This window comes from Cyprinus carpio, chromosome A11 (genome assembly GCF_018340385.1).
Source record: "Cyprinus carpio isolate SPL01 chromosome A11, ASM1834038v1, whole genome shotgun sequence".
NCBI classification, from domain to species: domain Eukaryota; kingdom Metazoa; phylum Chordata; class Actinopteri; order Cypriniformes; family Cyprinidae; genus Cyprinus; species Cyprinus carpio.
Window position 1 is genome coordinate 13,230,266 of NC_056582.1, and position 22,190 is coordinate 13,252,455.

At 36.8% G+C, this 22,190-nt stretch overlaps 1 protein-coding gene across 5 annotated transcripts; it reads right to left on the reverse strand.

Annotated features, from left to right (window-relative positions):
• Positions 1-440: 440 nt before the first annotated feature.
• On the reverse strand, positions 441-20,839 carry LOC109061198 (protein Mdm4-like). 5 transcript variants are annotated; one of them, XM_042766301.1, is made up of 13 exons: positions 20,678-20,839; positions 20,484-20,533; positions 20,016-20,110; positions 16,533-16,607; positions 16,301-16,434; positions 13,539-13,588; positions 13,262-13,294; positions 11,956-12,020; positions 10,586-10,691; positions 10,313-10,473; positions 9,976-10,146; positions 9,805-9,873; positions 441-1,400 (listed from the first exon to the last, which is right to left on the reverse strand). In XM_042766301.1, the coding sequence occupies exons 3-13, from the start codon at positions 20,094-20,096 to the stop codon at positions 831-833; spliced, it is 1,515 nt and encodes a 504-aa protein (XP_042622235.1). In that variant the 5' UTR covers positions 20,097-20,110; positions 20,484-20,533; positions 20,678-20,839; the 3' UTR covers positions 441-830. The 5 variants fall into 5 exon arrangements, with proteins under 5 accessions (XP_042622235.1, XP_042622232.1, XP_042622237.1 ...); XM_042766298.1 differs by having other exon boundaries at positions 9,976-10,161; XM_042766303.1 differs by lacking the exon at positions 13,262-13,294.
• Between the last annotated feature and the right edge of the window lie 1,351 nt (positions 20,840-22,190).

The following is a 22,190-nucleotide window of genomic DNA, read 5'->3' on the forward strand; positions in this document are numbered from 1 at the left end:
CAAAATGGAAATTTTGTCATTAATCACTTACCCCTATGTCGTTCCAAACCTGTAAAAGCTCTGTTCATCTTCGGAAAACAATTTAAGATATTTTGGATGGAAACCTGGAGGCTTGAGGCTTGAACACTTTTGTAAGTGAAGAAAACATTATTTGGCAGTCTATGGAACAGTCTCAAGCCTTCAGGTTTTCATCCAAAATATCTTAAATTGTGTTCCAAAGACGAACGGAGCTTTTACGGGTTTTGAACAACATCGGGGTAAGTGATTAATGACAAAATTTTTATTTTGGGGTGGAGTATCCCTTTAAGTGCCTGAAATATGCAAGTTGGAAAAAGAAACAATCTTCTAAAATAAAGTATATTCTTCTAAAATAAAGTAAAACCTACGTTGGTCAAGGGCACTGAAAGGCCATTTAAATGCACTTATAGGAAACTGCCTGGTCTGTTTAAAATAGTAAAAGTTAGGATTTTAATTGTTTATGGAGGCACAAATACTAAAGCGATGCGATTCTTCTGGGTCTATTATTACTCCTTCACATGACAGAAAGCAGATGCAAAGAAATTTGTTATGCTAACAAAATAACGGCAAACCATCAATACGAGCCCACTTTCTTTAAATTACATTCTGTACATTATTTATACTTGATTTGTAATGCAATATAAATCATCACAGATACACTGTACTATTACACTGATAACACTGTGCTTTCATTTTAGCCCAGAAATGGTTTGTCAATTTCCCTGCCTTCTTCTGTATATGTACAAGGAAACATTTTTTTAAAACTAATATATGAGTGTGCATTTATAATACATGCTTTTAAGATGCTTTGGTCATGCTATGAAGGTTTTAATGACCTTCTGTATAACCTGGCCACAGCCTGGGCAAGGAGCATGAAATTTGTGCAGCTTGCGGGCACAGGGGAAACAGGTGATCAAGTGAGCTGTGCGGCCGTGGATGATGTTGCCGTTTCGGGGCCGGACTCGGCACAGCTTGCAGGGTTCCAGTATGGCCTCCGGTTGGCATTCCGTCTCCATGTCCAGCGTGTCCTGGCTGTCTCCCTCTGAGCTCTCCTGTAAGTGGTGGTGAAGTTGAGAAGGACCCTTTCCTTTAGACGAAGAAGCAGATGATGGGGGGATGTTTCTAGAGACGTGGTGTGAGGGGAGGACGACTGGGTCAGACACAGTCCTAAGGCAGTCAGGCATGTCGATTCCATCATCCTCCTCCTCCTCGTCTTCATCCCGATCAGGACGTGAACTGCAGGCGGGGATGTCTGGCACGGAGATGGAGTGTACAAGACGAGGAGAGTCCTTGTACCAGTCTTTCCGCAGAGCCCAACAGCGCATACAGTACCGTTGAAGAGGGGTGTTAAATTTGCGGCACTCTGAACACTGCCACGCATCCTGCCAGAAGAAGAGGTCATTTGAATAATATATGCCTTCCATGTATGTAGAACTATTTTAGAACATAAATAGAAGAATATAAAGATGATAAACTTAAATATACACAAAAAATCATTTAAAACTTACCCTATAAATACAACCCTCTACATTGCAAGTAAATCACTCGCATATGCAACTAAATCTTCATTCTGGGTGACTAAATGATGTCTAATATTAACCAATGGTTAATAAATTCTCAGATTTTACTCTCCAGTGTGTGAGCTGGAGGCTAAGTATAAGTTTAGCACAGATATTTCACTCGCCGAAAACCTAACTAATCACCAGCTCAGTGGGCCGAACTAATGCTGATAAAACCTGATTAATCAGCAGCTCATTAATCCTTAGTGTGTTTTATAGTACTTAGTAGAATTTTAGCATTATTATCTTATCAGTATTTTTGTTAGTTTTTTTGCCAATTTTTTTTTTTTTTACAGAAACACTGAATGACCAAAAAAGCACCACCACCAGTCCAGTTAAAAGGACTAATATGCATTCAAACATGGTTATCAAGTTTATTTCTAATTACTAAAGTTCTATTATTGATTTATTTTACTAAAACGTGATTATTATAATGCTTGACTGACTGATGTTAAGAGTGTTCTTTGAGATATTTTAAAAAAACTGTGCCATTTTACAAAGATTTATTATATATATGTGTGTGTGTGTGTGTGTGTGTGTGTTTGAAAGCGCATATAATATAAACGTACTTCAAAACGGCACATTGAAATTACTCAAGCAGTAACAGTGTTACGGTGCATTTCACTACTGAAGACTTCAACCTTAAAATGATTTATTTAATAAGGTAAAATATATATATATACAGGTCCTTCTCAAAAAATTAGCATATTGGATAAAAGTTCATTATTTTCCATAATGTAATGATAAAAATTTAACTTTCATATATTTTAGATTCATTGCACACCAACTGAAATATTTCAGGTCTTTTATTGTTTTAATACTGATGATTTTGGCATACAGCTCATGAAAACCCAAAATTCCTATCTCAAAAAAATTAGCATATTTCATCCGACCAATAAAAGAAAAGAGTTTTTAATACAAAAAAAGTCAACCTTCAAATAATTATGTTCAGTTATGCACTCAATACTTGGTCGGGAATACTTTTGCAGAAATGACTGCTTCAATGCGGCGTGGCATGGAGGCAATCAGCCTGTGGCACTGCTGAGGTGTTATGGAGGCCCAGGATGCTTCGATAGCGGCCTTAAGCTCATCCAGAGTGTTGGGTCTTGCGTCTCTCAACTTTCTCTTCACAATATCCCACAGATTCTCTATGGGGTTCAGGTCAGGAGAGTTGGCAGGCCAATTGAGCACAGTAATACCATGGTCAGTAAACCATTTACCAGTGGTTTTGGCACTGTGAGCAGGGGCCAGGTCGTGCTGAAAAACGAAATCTTCATCTCCATAAAGCTTTTCAGCAGATGGAAGCATGAAGTGCTCCAAAATCTCCTGATAGCTAGCTGCATTGACCCTGCCCTTGATAAAACACAGTGGACCAACACCAGCAGCTGACATGGCACCCCAGACCATCACTGACTGTGGGTACTTGACACTGGACTTCAGGCATTTTGGCATTTCCTTCTCCCCAGTCTTCCTCCAGACTCTGGCACCTTGATTTCCGAATGACATGCAAAATTTGCTTTCATCCGAAAAAAAGTACTTTGGACCACTGAGCAACAGTCCAGTGCTGCTTCTCTGTGGGGAATGCGGCACCTGTAGCCCATTTCCTGCACACGCCTGTGCACGGTGGCTCTGGATGTTTCTACTCCAGACTCAGTCCACTGTTTCCACAGGTCCCCCAAGGTCTGGAATCGGTCCTTCTCCACAATCTTCCTCAGGGTCCGGTCACCTCTTCTCGTTGTGCAGCGTTTTTTTTTGCCACACTTTTTCCTTCCCACAGACTTCCCACTGAGGTGCCTTGATACAGCACTCTGGGAACAGCCTATTCGTTCATAAATTTCTTTCTGTGTCTTACCCTCTCGCTTAAGGGTGCCCAATGATGGCCTTCTGGACAGCAGTCAGGTCGGCAGTCTTACCCATGATTGCGGTTTTGAGTAATGAACCAGGCTGGGGAGTTTTTAAAAGCCTCAGGAATCTTTTTGCAGGTGTTTAGAGTTAATTAGTTGATTCAGATGATTAGGTTAATAGCTTGTTTAGAGAACCTTTTCATGATATGCTAATTTTTTTGAGATAGGAATTTTGGGTTTTCATGAGCTGTATGCCAAAATCATCAGTATTAAAACAATAAAAGCATCTGAAATATTTCAGTTGGTGTGCAATGAATCTAAAATATATAAAGTTTATTTTTTTATCATTACATTATGGAAAATAATGAACTTTTATCCAATATGCTAATTTTTTGAGGAGGACCTGTATATATATATATATATATATATATATATATATATATATATATTATATATATATATATATATATATATATATTCTTCTTATTTATTTGTTTAAAATCTTTCATAAGCAGTGGTTCTCAAAGTGTGGGGCGCACGAGTATTGCAGGGGACGTGCGGGCCATCAGCAGAAAAAGAAAAGAAATAAAACAGTAAAAGCCAAAGGACGTAACTTAGAATGGGAGATGGATCAGTTTGTGAATGGGAAAGAGAAAAACCATAGATGAATTCGCACAGACCCAGACAGGTGCTGGTCATTCAAAAGCTAAATGCAGAAAATATGATGAGGCATATCTTGCTCTCAGCTTCACTCACTGTGTCTATACCAGACGCTACAGTTGTCACATCACGCCACAACTATGCCTTAGCAGACAGCATGAAACACACAATTAAATAAATAAACAGAGAGAATAATAATGATAACAGTTATTCTCTCTATGCTATTTTTTCAATGTTTCAAGTGATGCAGGTGTTTTCCCCCTGTATGTTTTTTAAATAAATAAATAAATAAAGCATACATTTTTCATAATGTTTAGCGAAATTATTTGGCGCGACCAAAAAAAAACTTTGAGAACCCTGGTCTAAAGTTAACAGACAGTGTTTTTAAAAAGTGAAGTCCAACATGTTTACCACATGTTTATTATTATAGTGACTTTGAATTACCTAAAGTAGTGTGTCTTACCCTCTCGCTTTGAGGGTTGTCCATGATGGCCTACAGCAGTCCAGGTCGGCAGTAGCTTGTTTAGAGAACCTTTTTTGATGATATGCTAATAGCTAATTTTTTCAGATAGGAATTTTGGGTTTTCATGAGCTGTTTTTGAGATGCCAAAGCCTGTATCATCAGTATTAAAACAATAAAAGATCTGAAATATTTCAGTTGGTGTGCAATGAATCTAAAATATATGAAAGTTTAATTTTTTATCATTACATTATGGAAAATAATGAACTTTTATCCAATATGCTAATTTTTGAGGAGGACCTGTATATATATATATATATATATATATATATATATATATATATATAATATATATATATATATATATATATATATTCTTATTTATTTATTTAAAATCTTTCATAAGCAGTGGTTCTCAAAGTGTGAGGCGCACGAGTATTGCAGGGGACATGCGGGCCATCAGCAGAAAAAGACAATAAATAAAACAGTAAAAGCCAAAAGATGTAACTTAGAATGGGAGATGGATCAGTTTGTGAATGGGAAGAGAAAAACCATAGATGAATTCGCACAGACCCAGACAGGTGCTGGTCATTCAAAAGCTAAATGCAGAAAATATGACGAGGCATATCTTGCTCTCAGCTCACTCACTGTGTCTATACCGGACGCTACAGTTGTCACATCACGCCACAACTATGCCTTAGCAGACAGCATGAAACACACAATTAAATAAATAAACAGAGAGAATAATAATGATAACAGTTATTCTCTCTATGCTATTTTCTTTATAATTCTTTATAATTTTTTATCACTTTCTGTATGTTTTTTAAATAAATAAATAAATAAAGCATACATTTTTCATAATGTTTAGCGAAATTATTTGGCGCGACCAAAAAAAACTTTGAGAACCCCTGGTCTAAAGTTAACAGACAGTGTTTTAAAAAGTGAAGTCCACATGTTTACACATGTTTATTAAAGTGACTTTGAATTACCTAAAGTAGTGTGGTGAAGCAACAGATTTTTTTTATATATTTCTGCAATCTACTTAAGTTTGTGTGATTTGTATATTAATGTTTTCACCAGGCTAATCTGCCAGTGCTTATGTTCTCATAATTATTACATGCTTACAAGGTTGGAAGTTCAACAAATCAGTCAATATACTACTTGTAGTTATTTAATAAAAATGTCATTCATATCAATTCATGCATCACCTAATTTCATTGTAGCCCTAATAAGCTCTAAGAAGTTCTAAGAAATAAATACTTTTATTCAGCAAGGATGCATAAAATCTTTATTTATTTATAAATTTATTAATAGTGACAGTTATGAAATTTTATAATATTGCAAAGAGTTTTTATTTGAAATCAATCCTGTTTCTTTGGAAAATAAATAAATACATACATACATACATAAATTTCATAAACAAATTTCAGCATTAATATTTCAAATGAATCAGCATTTATTTGAAATAAAATCTTTTGTAACATTATAAATGCCTTAACTGTCACTTTTGATCAATTTAATTTGTCTTAGTTGAATAAAAGTAGTAGTAAAAAAAAAAAAAAAGTGTAAAAAAAACACTTTAGTTTTTTGTAATTGTATTCTTGAATGGTAATAAAAAAAACCACACACAAAAAAAAAAAAAAGCACAACTGTTTTCTATATTGATCATCAGAAATGTTTCTTGAGCAGTGAATCAGCATATTAGAATGATTTCACTTAAGACTGGAGTAATGACGCTGAAAATCAGCTTTGAATCACAGGAATAAATTACATTTTACATAATTAAACTCAAATAAAATAAACATAAACAAACATAAAATACTATAAAAAAAAATTAACATAATACATATAATATTAAATAAATGAAAACAAAATCTACATAATTAAACTCTTTCTAAAACATTAAACAATCTCAATGATCCCAAACTTTGACCAGTTATAGGCCTGTTTTAACTATATCAGTTCTTACTTACTGAAATCAGCATATTTGTGATATTAAATTGATTTCCTATCTTTATAATTTTTTATCACTTTAAATCACTTCTATATCAGTTCTTACTTACTGAAATCAGCATATTTGTGATATTAAATTGATTTCCTAGGTGTTTTTTTAACTAAAGAAAGGGCAATTCTTTCATTTTTTTCCTAATCTAATAAAAATGTTTGCATTATCTTTCATAAAAAAATTACATTTCATTAAGTAATTGACATTTACATTGCAAAATTACAAATGCATGAATACTGTTATGAGCTTAGTGTTTTAAATCATTTTTAATATGCAAATATGAAAAGTTGGAAAAAAGCGATAATATTTTAAAATATAAGAGTAAACTGCCAGTAGGTGGCGTCAAGTGACTGTGTTAATTAGTGAACATGTAAATCATTAGTTCAAGGATTCATTCAGACGGCTGATTCATTTCACAATCAAGCAAATGCTGTCTTTACGAATGGATCACTGAATCATTGACTCAAATGATTAATTCAAAAGCGCTAAATCATTCAGTAACAAAACACCGGTTTGTGCTGCTCGGAGATTAGTGAATGATTATTACTCATTTGTTGAATGAATAAAATCAATGTCAAATCTGTAATCATGCTGATATTTGGGAATCAGCACTCTCTTGGTTGCTTAACAAGGCTACATAATATGGTATAAATATAAAAACTTTTTACTTCAGTATATTTGTTCTATGAGTTGTCTGTGCAGTTGCGCTCATTTGTTTTGATTTCTCTACGAGATTCTCTCTCTCACACACACACACTCCTGCTGCGCGAGCTTCAACATGTGCGACCTTGTTACTGTCAATACATTATTCATTATCAACCTCTATTACGCCGAATGTAATAAAATCAGAATCATTTTCGCCAAAATTGCTCAATTGCACTACACAATTTCTTTCTGACTTTACAAAATTAACATTCTCTGCTCTTAGTTGTACTCCAGTCCGCCACGGTCCAAACATCAGCGCGTTATGGCAATTTCGCACCAACCGGACGCGATTACCAAACTGTTGCGTGTTTTTCACATCACTGTACATATTTGGTGACAACAAATTAAAAAGTTATTAATTATTAATTATGAAGGTGCTATATTCAAATTAAACTGGTAACATTTTCATTCAGTACCACCTAAAAAATGTTAATTCCTTTAGAAATAAATTTAATGACTTTTAATGTTATTTAATGCCCTGCGGAAACCCGGTGAAAAGAGCATAGGCTTATGTAACCAGAGGTTTTAAGATTATATGAATATGCTTTTAAGTTTTTCTTGCCTCATGGGTTTGCATCTTAACAAGCAAGGCAATTCAACATTAATTTCATGGTGTGTCTGAGAAATGTTGAGGTACCATTGTAGTAGTTTCATGCATACATGAACACCATGGCAACATACAACACAAAGTACCTCACGCAGGAAACACTTAACGTAATGCGTAAATGCGCTTAACTAACATAAATCTAGCAAGCTAGTATGCATAGGCCACAAAGTGTTGGCGAAATAAAACATTAGCGGACCAGAGGGAATAATATGGAGTTTTTTCTTGCACAGAATTAATTCAAGCACTTTCAAGAATCTGTATCTATGTATGTTTATTTTCAAAAACTTTCCAGGGCCTTGAAAAGTTTTTTTCAGATTCACAAACTTTCAAGGATTTCAAGGTCCTGTGGGAACTCTGAAACATATACATACATGTGTATATATATATATTAGTGGTGGGCATAGATTAATTTTTTTAATTTAGATTAATCTCACTGTAATCTTGGAATTAATCTAGATTAAAATGGCTCATCTTGAATTCTGCCGAAGGCATTCAAATTATGTTCAATAAGATGTACTTGTTAGTACTGATAGAGCTGTGCTGCACTCAAACATAGTAGTTTGACGACAACTCTTCCCCTGCGCTACATTGCTTGGCCCGGCATCTTCCGCATTAGCTAAAGGATGCTTTGCGTTTAGGTGGTACTTGAGACTGGAAGACCTCCTACAGTAAACTAATTCCGCATTGCACAAGGTGCAAACAACCTTACGCCTGCCTCCACATACTCTGTCTGCAGTGCGTATGCGTTGCATTTTTTTTTTACGCACCCATGTTAACGGATTCCAGCATTCACGCGGTTGCGGTCCGTCAGTGCGTTCCAGGAGCGGTGCGTCTGCAGCAGTGCAGCGATCGTTTACGTACCGAGTCTAGTTTTGCTGTGCTGCATGCGTTGAAGTAAAATGACAGCGCATTGTTCGTGGTAAAAATTAACATGGATTGACACGGAAAAGCAGTAATTTCACAATAAATGAATACTAATTAAAGGCTTCTGTGTTATACACGCAACACATGGGTTTTTGGCTAGGTTTAAAACAAGAAAAAGAGCACCTTTAGATAAACGAGGAAACATGATATAGGCCTATGCACTTTTATGGAAGCAGACAAACAAAGTTCATTAAGAACCCGTGCGATTGCTTGTAATAAAGATTTAAATGCAAAAGGCACGAGAGTCGACTGTTTCTGTCAGTGATGCTTTAATTTCAAATATTTGCGATATACCAACAAGAAAATTAGGCTAATTCTTGTTTTTAAATGTTTTGCCGCTTGCTTGAGCAGCTTATTATACAAACCTAGGAAGTCAGATGCATGAATAATATGTTGTTTATATTTATTAAGTTTACACTAATGTCTATGATTATGAAAGATTGTTACTGTTCTGTAATAAGAGTAAAAAATTGTTTTTTTTTTTTTTAACATGGTTTAAAATATAGAATAATGAACAAATGTTGTGTTTGTGGACTAAACAGCCGCGGATCAGTAGCAGACTGCAAACGCGTCCTGTGTGAAAGCACAATGAGTCAGTGCAGCTTCTGCACCACATACGTAACGCACACGGACTGCATACGCACTGCAGACGGAGTATGTGTGAAACAGGCGTGAGTCTTGTCGAGGTTTTTTTGGGGAAGCTTTGTAATTTCTCAGTAGGCATACACACAGGTTCGAAGACTCGTTCTCGCCCCCTACAGTGCAATTTGTCTAGTTATACATCTGCGCTAAACTATCACGGTGAAAGTCATCATAGCTTGCGTAGTATAGACCCAGCTCCCAACCTAACTTTGAGAATATAACAACGACAACATCCCACCACAAATCCCGATAAGAGTCTCACGTTAACGCAGCACGTTAACGGCGATAACGGCCCACCACTAATATATATATATATATATATATATATATATATATATATATATATATATATATACACACACACACACAGACACACATACCTGTGTGGAGATCTCAGTATCAGTGTCATCACTTAAACACTGAGAATCATCATCCTGATCTTCTTGCATCTGAAAGTGAAAATGAATTGCATTTAGCTGGTTATGATGACTCAATTATCTGAAACAATACAGTCACTAAAGAAAAAACAACAACAGAAAAAGCAACATTACCTTCCTGTCATCTTTACTATCTTTCCCAGTCTCCTCTTCTTCATGTGGAGAGTCTGCGTCACTTCCCTGCTCCAGCACTGCCTCCATCTCCACACTCACTTGCTCACTCTCTGCTTCGTTCAGGAACCAAAGATCATCTGTGGTGTCAGAAACAATTGCCGTATCCTCGTCCTGTCCAGGAGAGAGCTGTTCCTTCAGTCTAGTTGTGTGACAGTTTTACTATACTGACTTAACTCAAATAAAACTACCAAGGTTTTTATTTTTATATTTTTAAGTTCTTGTTTTTCTTCATGATAAAGGCCATATGAATTATGTTCTGGGTATCATGCCCTCTTACTTGATTGGTGTGAATATCTGTTGAACCATTGCTCCGGCGATTGTAATTACTTCGTAGGTTACCCAGAAACCACCAGGGCAACCCAGAAAGGTCCCACTCTTCCAGAGTAACATCCAGCTTTGGCCGTTTGCAAGCAGACCTAGGCAAGCCCTCTGAGGAGTCTGTTAGGATAGATCAACATCTGATCTTAAAAAACATTTCAATTGCAAAAAATTAATAATAATTAGGATATTTATTACATTGGCTAAAGTGTGTTTGGTGGTTCACGCTGACCTTCATCAGGATCACGTGGCCTGCGTTGTGAGCAGCTCTGCGTTGCACCAGTGCTGGAACTACCAGCAATGAGAGCTTGTCCAGAGCTAATCAAAACACTGGAAACCTACACAGTAAGGGAAAAGTCGAATTAGCACACAGCAATGACATGACACTAGGTAGGACAGCAGTTCCTTCACAGCAGGTGCCCGTGGGTGTGGCAACAAAAGGCCAAGCTCTCACAACTTGAGGGAGGGGAAAATATTGGAAGTTTCTAAAAAGGTTGCTTAGAATGGGTCACAAATGATGGAGATAATAGACACCGCTGCAGCTACAAGTGCAAACCAAGTATCAACAAATAAGTAGACACCTGGTATCTAAATTACATCTCATAAATAATACCAGTAATGTGTAATATTGAAAAAAAAAACATCCAATCCCAAATAACACTTTTCATATTATTAGTTCATATTATTAGCATAAATCACTCAAAACATTTTGATTTAAAGTCCTGTGATCAGCACAAATGCAGTCACCTCATCCCAGACTGCTTTTCCCAAACCCAACAAACTTCATTCTGCCAAATCACAAATGTAAACCACCATGCAAATGGCATTAAATGTGGATGGATGTATGACAGAGGAGACAGGGTAGAAAGGGCCAGTGAACTGAGAAGGAAGCTGCAATCCTTCCGAAAGAAACAACGACACAGAGAAGGAAACTCTGAGTGACAAACAGAGACATGTACTCTGTCCCCCAGCAGCCAGGCCCATGCTGGTGGCTTCTCCAGAAGGACCACCAGGCCAAGCCGGCCGTGGGGAAGTACAGAGACGGTGCCACTCTGTACAGATACGGCTGGTGGAGACAGCTACTGCCCTCCCCTTCGTGGCAAACAGACTACTGATCATGATGCAATTCTACACACAAAAAAACTGCATAGTAGCAATAGTAGTAGTAGTAGTCTGAGCAACTACAATAGAAAGAAAGATGTGAAAGCTTGAGAAGACAATCACAGACATTAAAGAAACATTGATTAGACCATAATTATTATTATTTATTTTCTTTTTTAAAAAAAGGTCAAAGCTTACAAATGTAAAAGGCTGTGAGTGCTGTATCCTGAAAAAAACAACTATATAACAACCTAAATCACCTTTAATTCACATAAAAAAAATTAAAAAAAAAAAGAAGAAAAGAAAAATACATCTAGTACCCAAAATGCCCTGCACAAAGCACTTTTGTCAGGCTTTCATTTAAATGGAAAACACAAGTAACACAATTAATCAATAACTTAGATTTATTATGATAGGATTCATTTGATTTTCTGATCAATTGTTTGCCATGAAGGGGAGTAACAGACACTGTTTCTCTTGTGCACCATGCTGTAGTTTTACCTGACCAGGATCTTCACTTGGAGACTCATTAGAATCCTTGCCGACTGAAAGATTCTTTGCCGCATCTGTATTTCAAATAAGACATAGTAACAAAAACAAACAAAAGAAAAAAACCTGCCCTTTATTCACCAAGCACACTCGGCCCAAACTTAATGCCTAAATCTGTGGTGGAAAGTGCAAAACTGTGCTCTGTGATCAAGTAACGTGTGCATTGTTTTTTATTATTTAAAGGGGTCATATGATGCGATTTCAATTTTTACTTTTTCTTTAGAGTGTTACAACCTCTTGGTGCATAAAGAAGATCTGTAAAGACTGAAGTCTCAAATCCAAAGAGACGAGTTTTAGGGAGACTCGTCCACACCCCCCTAAAACGGCTCGTCCTAATGCCCCCACATCTCTACATCACCATGTGGGAAGATTTGCATAAAGCCGCCCAGATTTTCATGCAAAGAAAGAAGGTGTATCTTTTATTCTCGTTGTAGTGTTGTTGTTGCAGCGCCACGTGTGTTTCATTGTGAAAGCGAAACTACTTTGTTTGGCCTTCCAAAAGAGGACGATATCCACTTCGTCATGCCTGGAGCTGATCTGTGCTGGTCGCTGAGGAAATACATCAACTTTGCACTGTGGATTGCTGGATCGGCTTTCACCGTCGATGAAGCAGAGTCCGGCCCGGGGTCGTCACATGTGGCACATGCAAGACCAAGGTACGCTCCTTTGTAGAATCCACCTGCCGCACCATCCTATACCCCTCCTCCCTCGACCCTGCCACGCCTCCCTCTAGACACCACTGTGTTAGGCCTTTCAAAATAGACCGGCCTCTGCTCACTCTAGGCCTCGGTGTGTGACACTGTTTCGTTTAGAAAGCGAAACCACTTTGTTTGGCCTTCCAAAAGTGGATACGACTAGAAATCATGTTTATATCACTTTTATAATGGGTTTTATGTTTATGTCTCGTCGCTCCGGCTAGACAGGGCATCACAATATGTTAAGGGGCGTAACATTTCCGTCACATGCTTGAGGTAATCGGCCAATCACAATGCACTGGATAGCTGGCCAATCAGAGCATACCTCACTTTTCAGAACGATGAGCCTTGCAAAAATCGACACGTTTCAGAAGGCGGGGCATAGAGGAGAAACAATAATGTACAGTATGTGGAAAATAATGTTTTTTGAACCTTAAACCGCATAGACATTTCATTACACCAAATACTCAAAATAATGTTCTTTTTAGCAGCATCATATGACCCCTTTAATCTTTTCTTTAACCTAGTCAAGATTCTGTATGAAGATTGCACAGTACACTAACCTGGTAATACAATGACAAAGTTCGAGGGGGCTACTAAAAAAATCAACAAAAAAAAAAAAAAAAAAAAACTTTTTACATACCCACTGTAGTACACATCACATCACATCACACTCAGACATACACACAGGCACACCTCAAAATGAAAGGTGGGGCTAATCAAAATGAGAAAAAAGCAATAGAGTAAAAGGGCTAAATGACAGCATGACAAGTCATTCAAGATCATTCTAAATATACATCTCTGGGAGATCAAATTCAACAACAAGAAGGATGGACTTACCCGAATTGTTCAAAATAAATAAATTCCTCTTCAACATCTCATATACAGGACTATGAAAGGCAGAAAAGAAAGACATATATACCTGAAATATGTTGATTTCTCTAAATAACACAAAAAGGTAAGTGACAAAGAGCTGCATCAGCAAGAGCAGTTAAACAGCTGGTATATGGATATACAGGTGCTGGTCATATAATTAGAATATCATCAAAAAGTTGATTTATTTCACTAATTCCATTCAAAAAGTGAAACTTGTATATTATATTCATTCATTACACACAGACTGATATATTTCAAATGTTTATTTCTTTTAATTTTGATGATTATAACTGACAACTAAGGAAAATCCCAAATTCAGTATCTCAGAAAATTAGAATATTACTTAAGACCAATACAAAGAAAGGATTTTTAGAAATCTTGGCCAACTGAAAAGTGTGAACATGAAAAGTATGAGCATGTACAGCACTCAATACTTAGTTGGGGCTCCTTTTGCCTGAATTACTGCAGCAATGCGGTGCAGCATGGAGTCGATCAGTCTGTGGCACTGCTCAGGTGTTATGAGAGCCCAGGTTGCTCTGATAGTGGCCTTCAGCTCTTCTGCATTCATGGGTCTGGCATATTGCATCTTCCTCTTCACAATACCCCATAGATTTTCTATAGGGTTAAGGTCAGGCAAGTTTGCTGGCCAATTAAGAACAGGTATACCATGGTCCTTAAACCAGGTACTGGTAGCTTTGGCACTGTGTGCAGGTGCCAAGTCCTGTTGGAAAATGAAATCTGCATCTCCATAAAGTTGGTCAGCAGCAGGAAGCATAAAGTGCTCTGAAACTTCCTGGTATACGGCTGCGTTGACCTTGGACCTCAGAAAACACAGTGGACCAACACCAGCAGATGACATGGCACCCCAAACCATCACTGACTGTGGAAACTTTATACTGGACATCAAGCAACGTGAATTGTCTGCCTCTCCTCTCTTCCTCCAGACTCTGGGACCCTGATTTCCAAAGGAAATGCAAAATTTACTTTCATCAGAGAACATAACTTTGGACCACTCAGCAGCAGTCCAGTCCTTTTTGAAGCGAGACGCTTCTGACGCTGTCTGTTGTTCAAGAGTGGCTTGACACAAGGAATGCAACAGCTGAAACCCATGTCTTGCATACGTCTGTGCGTAGTGGTTCTTGGAGTGGTTCTTCCAGCTGCAGTCCACTCTTTGTGAATCTCCCCCACATTTTTGAATGGGTTTTGTTTCACAATCCTCTCCAGGGTGCGGTTATCCCTATTGCTTGTACACTTTTTTTCTACCACATCTTTTTCTTCCCTTCGCCTCTCTATTAATGTGCTTGGACACAGAGCTCTGTGAACAGCCAGCCTCTTTTGCAATGACCTTTTGTGTCTTGCCCTCCTTGTGCAAGGGGTCAATGGTCGTCTTTTTGACAACTGTTAAGTCAGCAGTCTTCCCCATGATTGTGTAGCCTACAGAACTAGACTGAGAGACCATTTAAAAGCCTTTGCAGGTGTTTTGAGTTAATTAGCTGATTAGAGTGTTGCACCAGGTGTCTTCAATATTGAACCTTTTCACAATATTCTAATTTTCTGAGATACTGAATTTGTTTTTTTTTCTTAGTTGTCAGTTATAATCATCAAAATTAAAAGAAATAAACATTTGAAATATATCAGCCTGTATGTAATGAATGAATATAATATACAAGTTTCACTTTTTGAATGGAATTAGTGAAATAAATCAACTTTTTGATGATATTCTAATTATATGACCAGCACCTGTATTGAGGTTTTCAGAGTTAGTTGTTTAAGGGGTAGTTCACCCAAAAAAGACTGTCACCATTTAGTCAATCTCATGTTGTTCTAAACTTGCATGACTTTCTTTATTCTGCACAACATAAAAGAAGATAATTGGAGAATGTTGGTAACCAAACAGTTTTAGTGACCACTGACTTCCATTTTATGGATATTTGTCCAAACATTCTTTTATGTTTCAGAAAAGTTGTCAAATATGACCCTGGACCACAAAACCAGTCTTAAGTTGCTGGGGTATATTTTTAGCAATAGCCAAAAAGACAATGTATCAAAATTATAAATTTTTCTTTTATGCCAAAAATCATTAGGATATTAAGTAAAGATCATGTTCCATGTAGATATTCTATAAATTTGCAACCGTAAATATATCAAAACTTAATTTTTGATTAGTAATATGCATTGCTAAGAATTAATTTGGACAATTTCAAAGGCTATTTTCTCAGTATTTAGATTTTTTTGCACCCTCAGATTCCAGATTTTTTAAATAGTTGTTGCTCGGCCAATCCTAATAAACCACACATCAATGGAAAGCTTTATTTATTCACCTTTCAGATGATGTATAAATCTCAATTTTGACAAATTGACACTTAAGACTGGTTTTGTGGTCAAGGGGTCACAAATAAGTTTGGATTAACATGAGAATGAGTAAATGACAATTTACATACAATCTTGGTGAAATACTCCCTTAAGACAATTGCCCATTTAACAGTAGTGTTAGCACCCCTTGTGTTAATTTGGAAACACACCAATAACCTATCAGTTGATAATATACATTTTCAGCCAAATTTGAGTGCATTTGTGTGTGTGAGAGATTACGTGTAATTTATATTGGTCATCAGCCAACCAACTGGCTATCTAGATATTGTTAACAACTGATAAACCCAACTCAAATGAGAGACATCTTTCTGTTTCTCTTACATTTATCACCTTATTGGTAGTTATAAGCTCACCTGGGGTTCTTAACAGAAAAGCTCCCTACTTCCAGTAGCTCTCCGAGTGGGTCATCTTGACAGTGGACGATGTGCTGTCTCTGTTTGTCATACAGCTGCTTCATCATGATGTACTGACCCAGGTAGTGCATGACCTAATCAAAAACACTGTCATTATTAAATGTACCTTATCAAGCTGTTCAAACTCTTAGCTAAAATATGAGTCAATCAGCCGAGGTCAGCTCATCTTCACCTCTTTTAGGGTAAACAACTCCTCCTGAGCACCTGCTACTCTCAGGATCTGCAGTAGCGGAGCTTTAGGGTGGACCTGCAGAAACAAAAAAGCCATACATTTAAACCTATGAAGCCTATTATATCATATTTGATACATGAATTTCTAAGGCCTCTAAACCAGAGATCCCCAATCACCAGGTCGTGACCCAGTACCGGGCCGCTGCAGAGTTGTTATTGGGCCACAAGAATGTTCTGGGAAAAATGTGTATAGATATGACACTCTTATTTATTGTGCGCTAATGATTGTTTTAATTATTCTGTATTTTCGTTTGTTGTACGTAACTGCTATGGAGTAGCAATTTGACGATTTCATGTAAATTAAACGATCAAGAAAATGAACGTTTGTTCTGATCTGACACATATATATTAGGGGTTAAAAGAATCGCAGTTGATCCGTGATACGTATGGACCAGGCCCCATAGTTCAGCATGCATGTGATTTGCAGATTAATGTGCCAATTTACAAGTTTAAGCGGTTTTCGGTGTGTACACCGAAGCACGCACATGTTTCAGACAGCACGTGAATACCAATGTTGATTCCTCCATGTCTCCTTGCGTTTGAGATACATACACATAAAACTTCCCAAAAAAAAAAAAAACTCTCTCGCATTCTCATAAATATTTTTTTCTTACTTATCTGAAAAATCATTTGATCTGTGCCTCAAAAACCACAACATTATTCGCTGAAGCATATATATATTAGGGGTGGAACGGTTCGCAGAAAAAAAAAAAACGAACCGTACGGTTCTTCACACAAGGTTTGGCACATGCTAGGACCACGGTTCAACTTAAATCTGACAAGGCATCTGTAAAATGAGCTCACATGAGCAGTGAGAAGATCTGTGTGTGCGCTCATCCGAAGCGTGCAAATATTAAGCTCTCTCTGAAGTATTGTTTTAATGGACAAATTCAAACAAAAATTATGTCAAAATGCCAGCTGAAAGTACTCTATCAGTGCACTGGATCAGTGCATTCTCTTAAAGTGACAGCACTTTCTTAAAGGGGTCATATAATGCTGCTAAAAAGATTACTAACATTAATATGCGAAAAGATACTAACATTATTTGGTGTATTTGGTGTAATGAAATGTGTTTATGCGGTTTAAGGTAAAAAAAACAAAAACAAATTATTTTCCACATAGATAGAAATTTAGGGAAGAATGAGTTTAAGAGAATGAAAATGTGAAATCCCAAGTTTACAGCAATACGTGAAATTGCATAGACATGAACAGCCATCAATCACTTAATTAACCCTAAAATTATATTAGATACACCAGTACAGATCAGAGTCTGGAGGTACGTTACTTGCGTTGCCTGTGTAATGGGGTTCCCTTTGTTGTCGTTGAAAAGGGGGTTTCCCGAGGTTGCTGATTGGCTGGAAGTTCAGTAGTTGTTGAATTGACGTCTTGGGAAGCCTGTGGTTGGGCGTTGGCTGACGATGAGGAGTTATGGGCTGGCTGAAGTTGAACGGGCACTCGAGGTCAGACTCAGAGACACGGCGTTACAAAACTTAACTCAGAACACGAAACTCTCAAACGGAAAAGAAAAGAAACTAAAGTACAAGAACAGAAGTAAAGTTTGGTGGTGTTTTCTTCTCATCGTGGCTAAGTAGCAGCAGGCGTGCAGGCCGAAGCACGCTGGAACCGGGCTCAAAGAACCCTTAACGTAATGACAAAAAGCATGGCTAAAGGCTAAAACTACAAGCAAAAGCTAAAAAGCAGGCTAAAAGCCAAATTTGATGGTGTCCTGAGTATTTAAACTGGCCTTTTGGCCACACCTCAAATGTTGTCTTGACCAATCAGATATTGTCTTTGCTCGGGGTGTTGCAATGTTTTTCCTACCCATTCATAAATCATATGTTATCTTATCAATCACGTGGTCCGAATTTTCCCGCTCTTGCAGAGTATAATTTTGGACATGATTCCCATGATAAGAATATGATACATTTGACAAATAACTGATGGTCAGAAACGTATCAAGCAAGAAGATTACAGACACAGAGGAGACCGTTGACAAAGGAATTATTGAAAAAAGTCATTATTTTTGTTTTCTTCGCTTACAAAAAGTGTTCCCGTCGCTTCATATAACCCAGATTGCACTTTTGATGGCAGATGGAGTATTCTGACGATGACTTTCATACCTTTTATGGACCTTCACACTGTTGTTTACTTGGCAGTCAATGGGACAGTCTCAAGCCTCCAGGTTTTCCTCCAAAATATCTTAAATTGTGTTCCGAAGACGAACGGAGCTTTTACGGGTTTGGAACAACATGGGGGTAAGTGATTAATGAAAACATTTTCATTTTGGGGTGGAGTATCCCTTTAAATCCCCTTTCTTCCTCATTCTGATGCTCAGTTTGAACTTCAGCAAGTCGTCTTCACATCTAGATGCCTAAATGCATTGAGTTGCTGCCATGTGATTGGCTGCTTAGCAATTTGTGTTACAAAACAATCCAATAAGTGTACATAAAAAAGTTTCCAGATATCACATATATAAACCCCACCCCCCTCCCATTTCAAAATATAACCGGTTAGTGGTGTAAAAAAGGTTGGAGACCCCCACTCTAAACTGTAAAATAATCAAACCATTGCTGCAAAACCTGTTGCACACAACCACCTACTAACTTTCTGCCCTCTAATTGATACTTTTTTAGATAAATATTTTTTTATCAAGTAAAAGTAAAAGTAAGAATAACTTTAGTACCGTAATATTTCAAGATGAACATTTACTGGACTGATACAAATTTTACTGACTGGTTTACTGAATTATTCATACATATATACATACATATATATATATATATATTTTTTTTTTTTAGAAAAATCATGCTAACATGTAAATGGAAAATATTATACAACAGGGTTGTGAGGAATGTTTAGTTGTTCAGCTATCAATAATAAACATTGTATTGCATTATATGTTTGCCCTACACAATTAAAATAACTAAAGTATCATCTTAAGCCATATTATTGGAAGATAGAGTGACAATTTATATTTATATGGATAAAAGTCTCACTGATTTACATTACAAGCAATTTCATGTTACAAGCTATTTCGTGATGCTAACTACTCAGTTTGGGCCTCTGAATAAAACTGATTTTTTTTTTTTGTCTTTTTTTTTTATATGAGTAAGAGCCTCATATTCTCACGATATCACTACATGGGTCTGATTAAATGTCACAAAACATACAACACATATGCATTAACTATTTGAAAATATATTTTGTCTAAAGGTTCAAATACAGTATATAAAAAAAGAAATATATATATATATATATATATATATATATATATATATATTATATATATATATATATATATATATATATGCATCAAAGATTTTTCTTATTATTTCATATGTCAGGCTTTAAAGGGGTAAATGAACTATGAAACCACAACAATGAAAGTTATTATATATAGTAAAAGTACATATCTATTGCTCACCTGAGTTCCTTCCCCTGGAAGAGTCCTGCATGAAGAGCTTGACTCCGTTAACTGAGATGATGATGATGACAATGAGGTCATGATTGACTTAAGAACTGTGAGGAAACACATTTATATTCAGAACAACGCAAACGTCTGTTTTATTTATACCAACAAAGGGCTGTCTTCCAAAAACTAGTGCTAGTGAGCGTCTATCTAGACAGCATTTCTGGACATCATAGTTCAAATAGAGAGTGACAGCTGAATACAAATACAATGAATGTCAATAGTGTGTGTGTACACACACACACACACACACACACACAATGCACAGTGTTAACCATGTTAAAAAATAATAATAATCTAAACTAATGCATTTAGTTATACTATACGTCATACTGTAGCAGTCAGCTAACGACACAAAAACAAACATTTCTAAGCCATTTCACGCGCATAGGACATGGTGGAGACTAGAATGACTTTACTTACCATTATCCTAGTTCTGGCATGTGGATAATAAGGTAAGCTGTGATTGTTGGCTGAAATGTAAAATGTTCAATGTAAATTCTCCAAGGCTGAAGCAAGGATGCTAGGCTAGCGTGCGTGAGATACTACGCGCGACATTCAGAACCAAAAAAAAAAAAAAAAAAAAAAAAAAAAAGAGAGAGAGAGAGAGACGTTACCGTTTAAACTAGACCTCGCGTGATCGTGCTGGTAGTGCATTCACCGTATTATCTGTGAATAATTACATGGTTTCCAGTTGTTAAAGAGTCAAGAGTTCATGTAAAGAAAGGGAGAAGTGTGTGGGTTTTTTTTTTTTTTTTTTTTTTTGGAGCAGTTGCAGTCAGTTGACGTTGACGTGGTGTATGTCGTCACCGGGGTTGCCAGACCTCACGCGCAGTTCCCTTTTTTCTAATTCAAAAAGAAAGCTAGTTCTTGGTTGTGCCTAATGGAGGCGCTATAATGACCTTTACTGCAATTCCCCATCCATTCTCTGATACAAATACCTAGTCTTCTTTAACAGATGGGCTGTATATATATGTATATATATATATATACAAATATATATATATAGTATATATATATATATATATATATATATATATATATATATATATAAACAAATACAAAGTGACATATCGCCAGTTTCCACTGATGGTGTCTTTCTGGTTCCTCCATAACTTATTATTATTATTATTGTTATTATTATTATTATTATTATGATTAATGCTCAAAAACAATATGCATAACTTAGATTAGATTAGATCAAATTTATTCATCCCCGAAGGGAAATTTAATTGTCATGGCAGCTCAATACATTAAAAACAACAACAACAACAACAACAAAACACTTAGAATACAATGCAGTACTGTGAATACAATACACTTTGACTAACATAGTTCTGTCCTAGACAGATAAGTTATAAAGTCTGATAGCACTGAGCAGGATACTGTTCCTTTAAGCACCGAGGCTGAATGGGCCTTTTGCTAAAGCTGCTCTTAAGCTTATTCAGAGTTTTATGGAGGAGTTGAGAATCATTGTCCAATCACCAGCAATTTTGCTAGCATTTTGTCCCTAACCACTTCCTCCAGAATAACGAGCTCAGAGCCCATGACAAACTCAGCCTTTTTGATGAGTTGGCATCCTTTGCTTTGATTCCCACGCCGTGCCCCAATACACCACAGCAAAGACGACAGTACTCGCAACAACAGTCTGATAGAACATCTTGAGAATCCTTTTGCACATATTGAAAGACCTGAGCCTCTTCAAAAAAAAATAAAAAATAAAATAAAATAAATAAATAATAATAACAATAGAGCTGACTCAGGCTCTTCTTATAAACAGCCCTTGTATTTCTAGAACACTCCAACTTCTTGTCCAATTGAACACCCAGGTACTTGTACGATTCCACAAGTTCCACGTTGGTCCCTCCGATGCAGACTGACTGGAGAGTGTGTGATAGACAGCTGTGATAGAAAAAAACCCTCCCTTTCGCACTTTGGTGGTGCGTCGCCCAATCGCCCTAATGAAGAAACCGCCCCTGGATATAATATTATAGATCAGTGATGGAAACGCACCTAATGCACTTTTTTTTTTTCTTCTTTTTTTTTGGGCAAAAAGGTTTGCTTCATGTTTGGATGGAAACCCATATTGGTGAGCAGGAGCCCTGGGCATCTTTTTGATGGAATTAATTA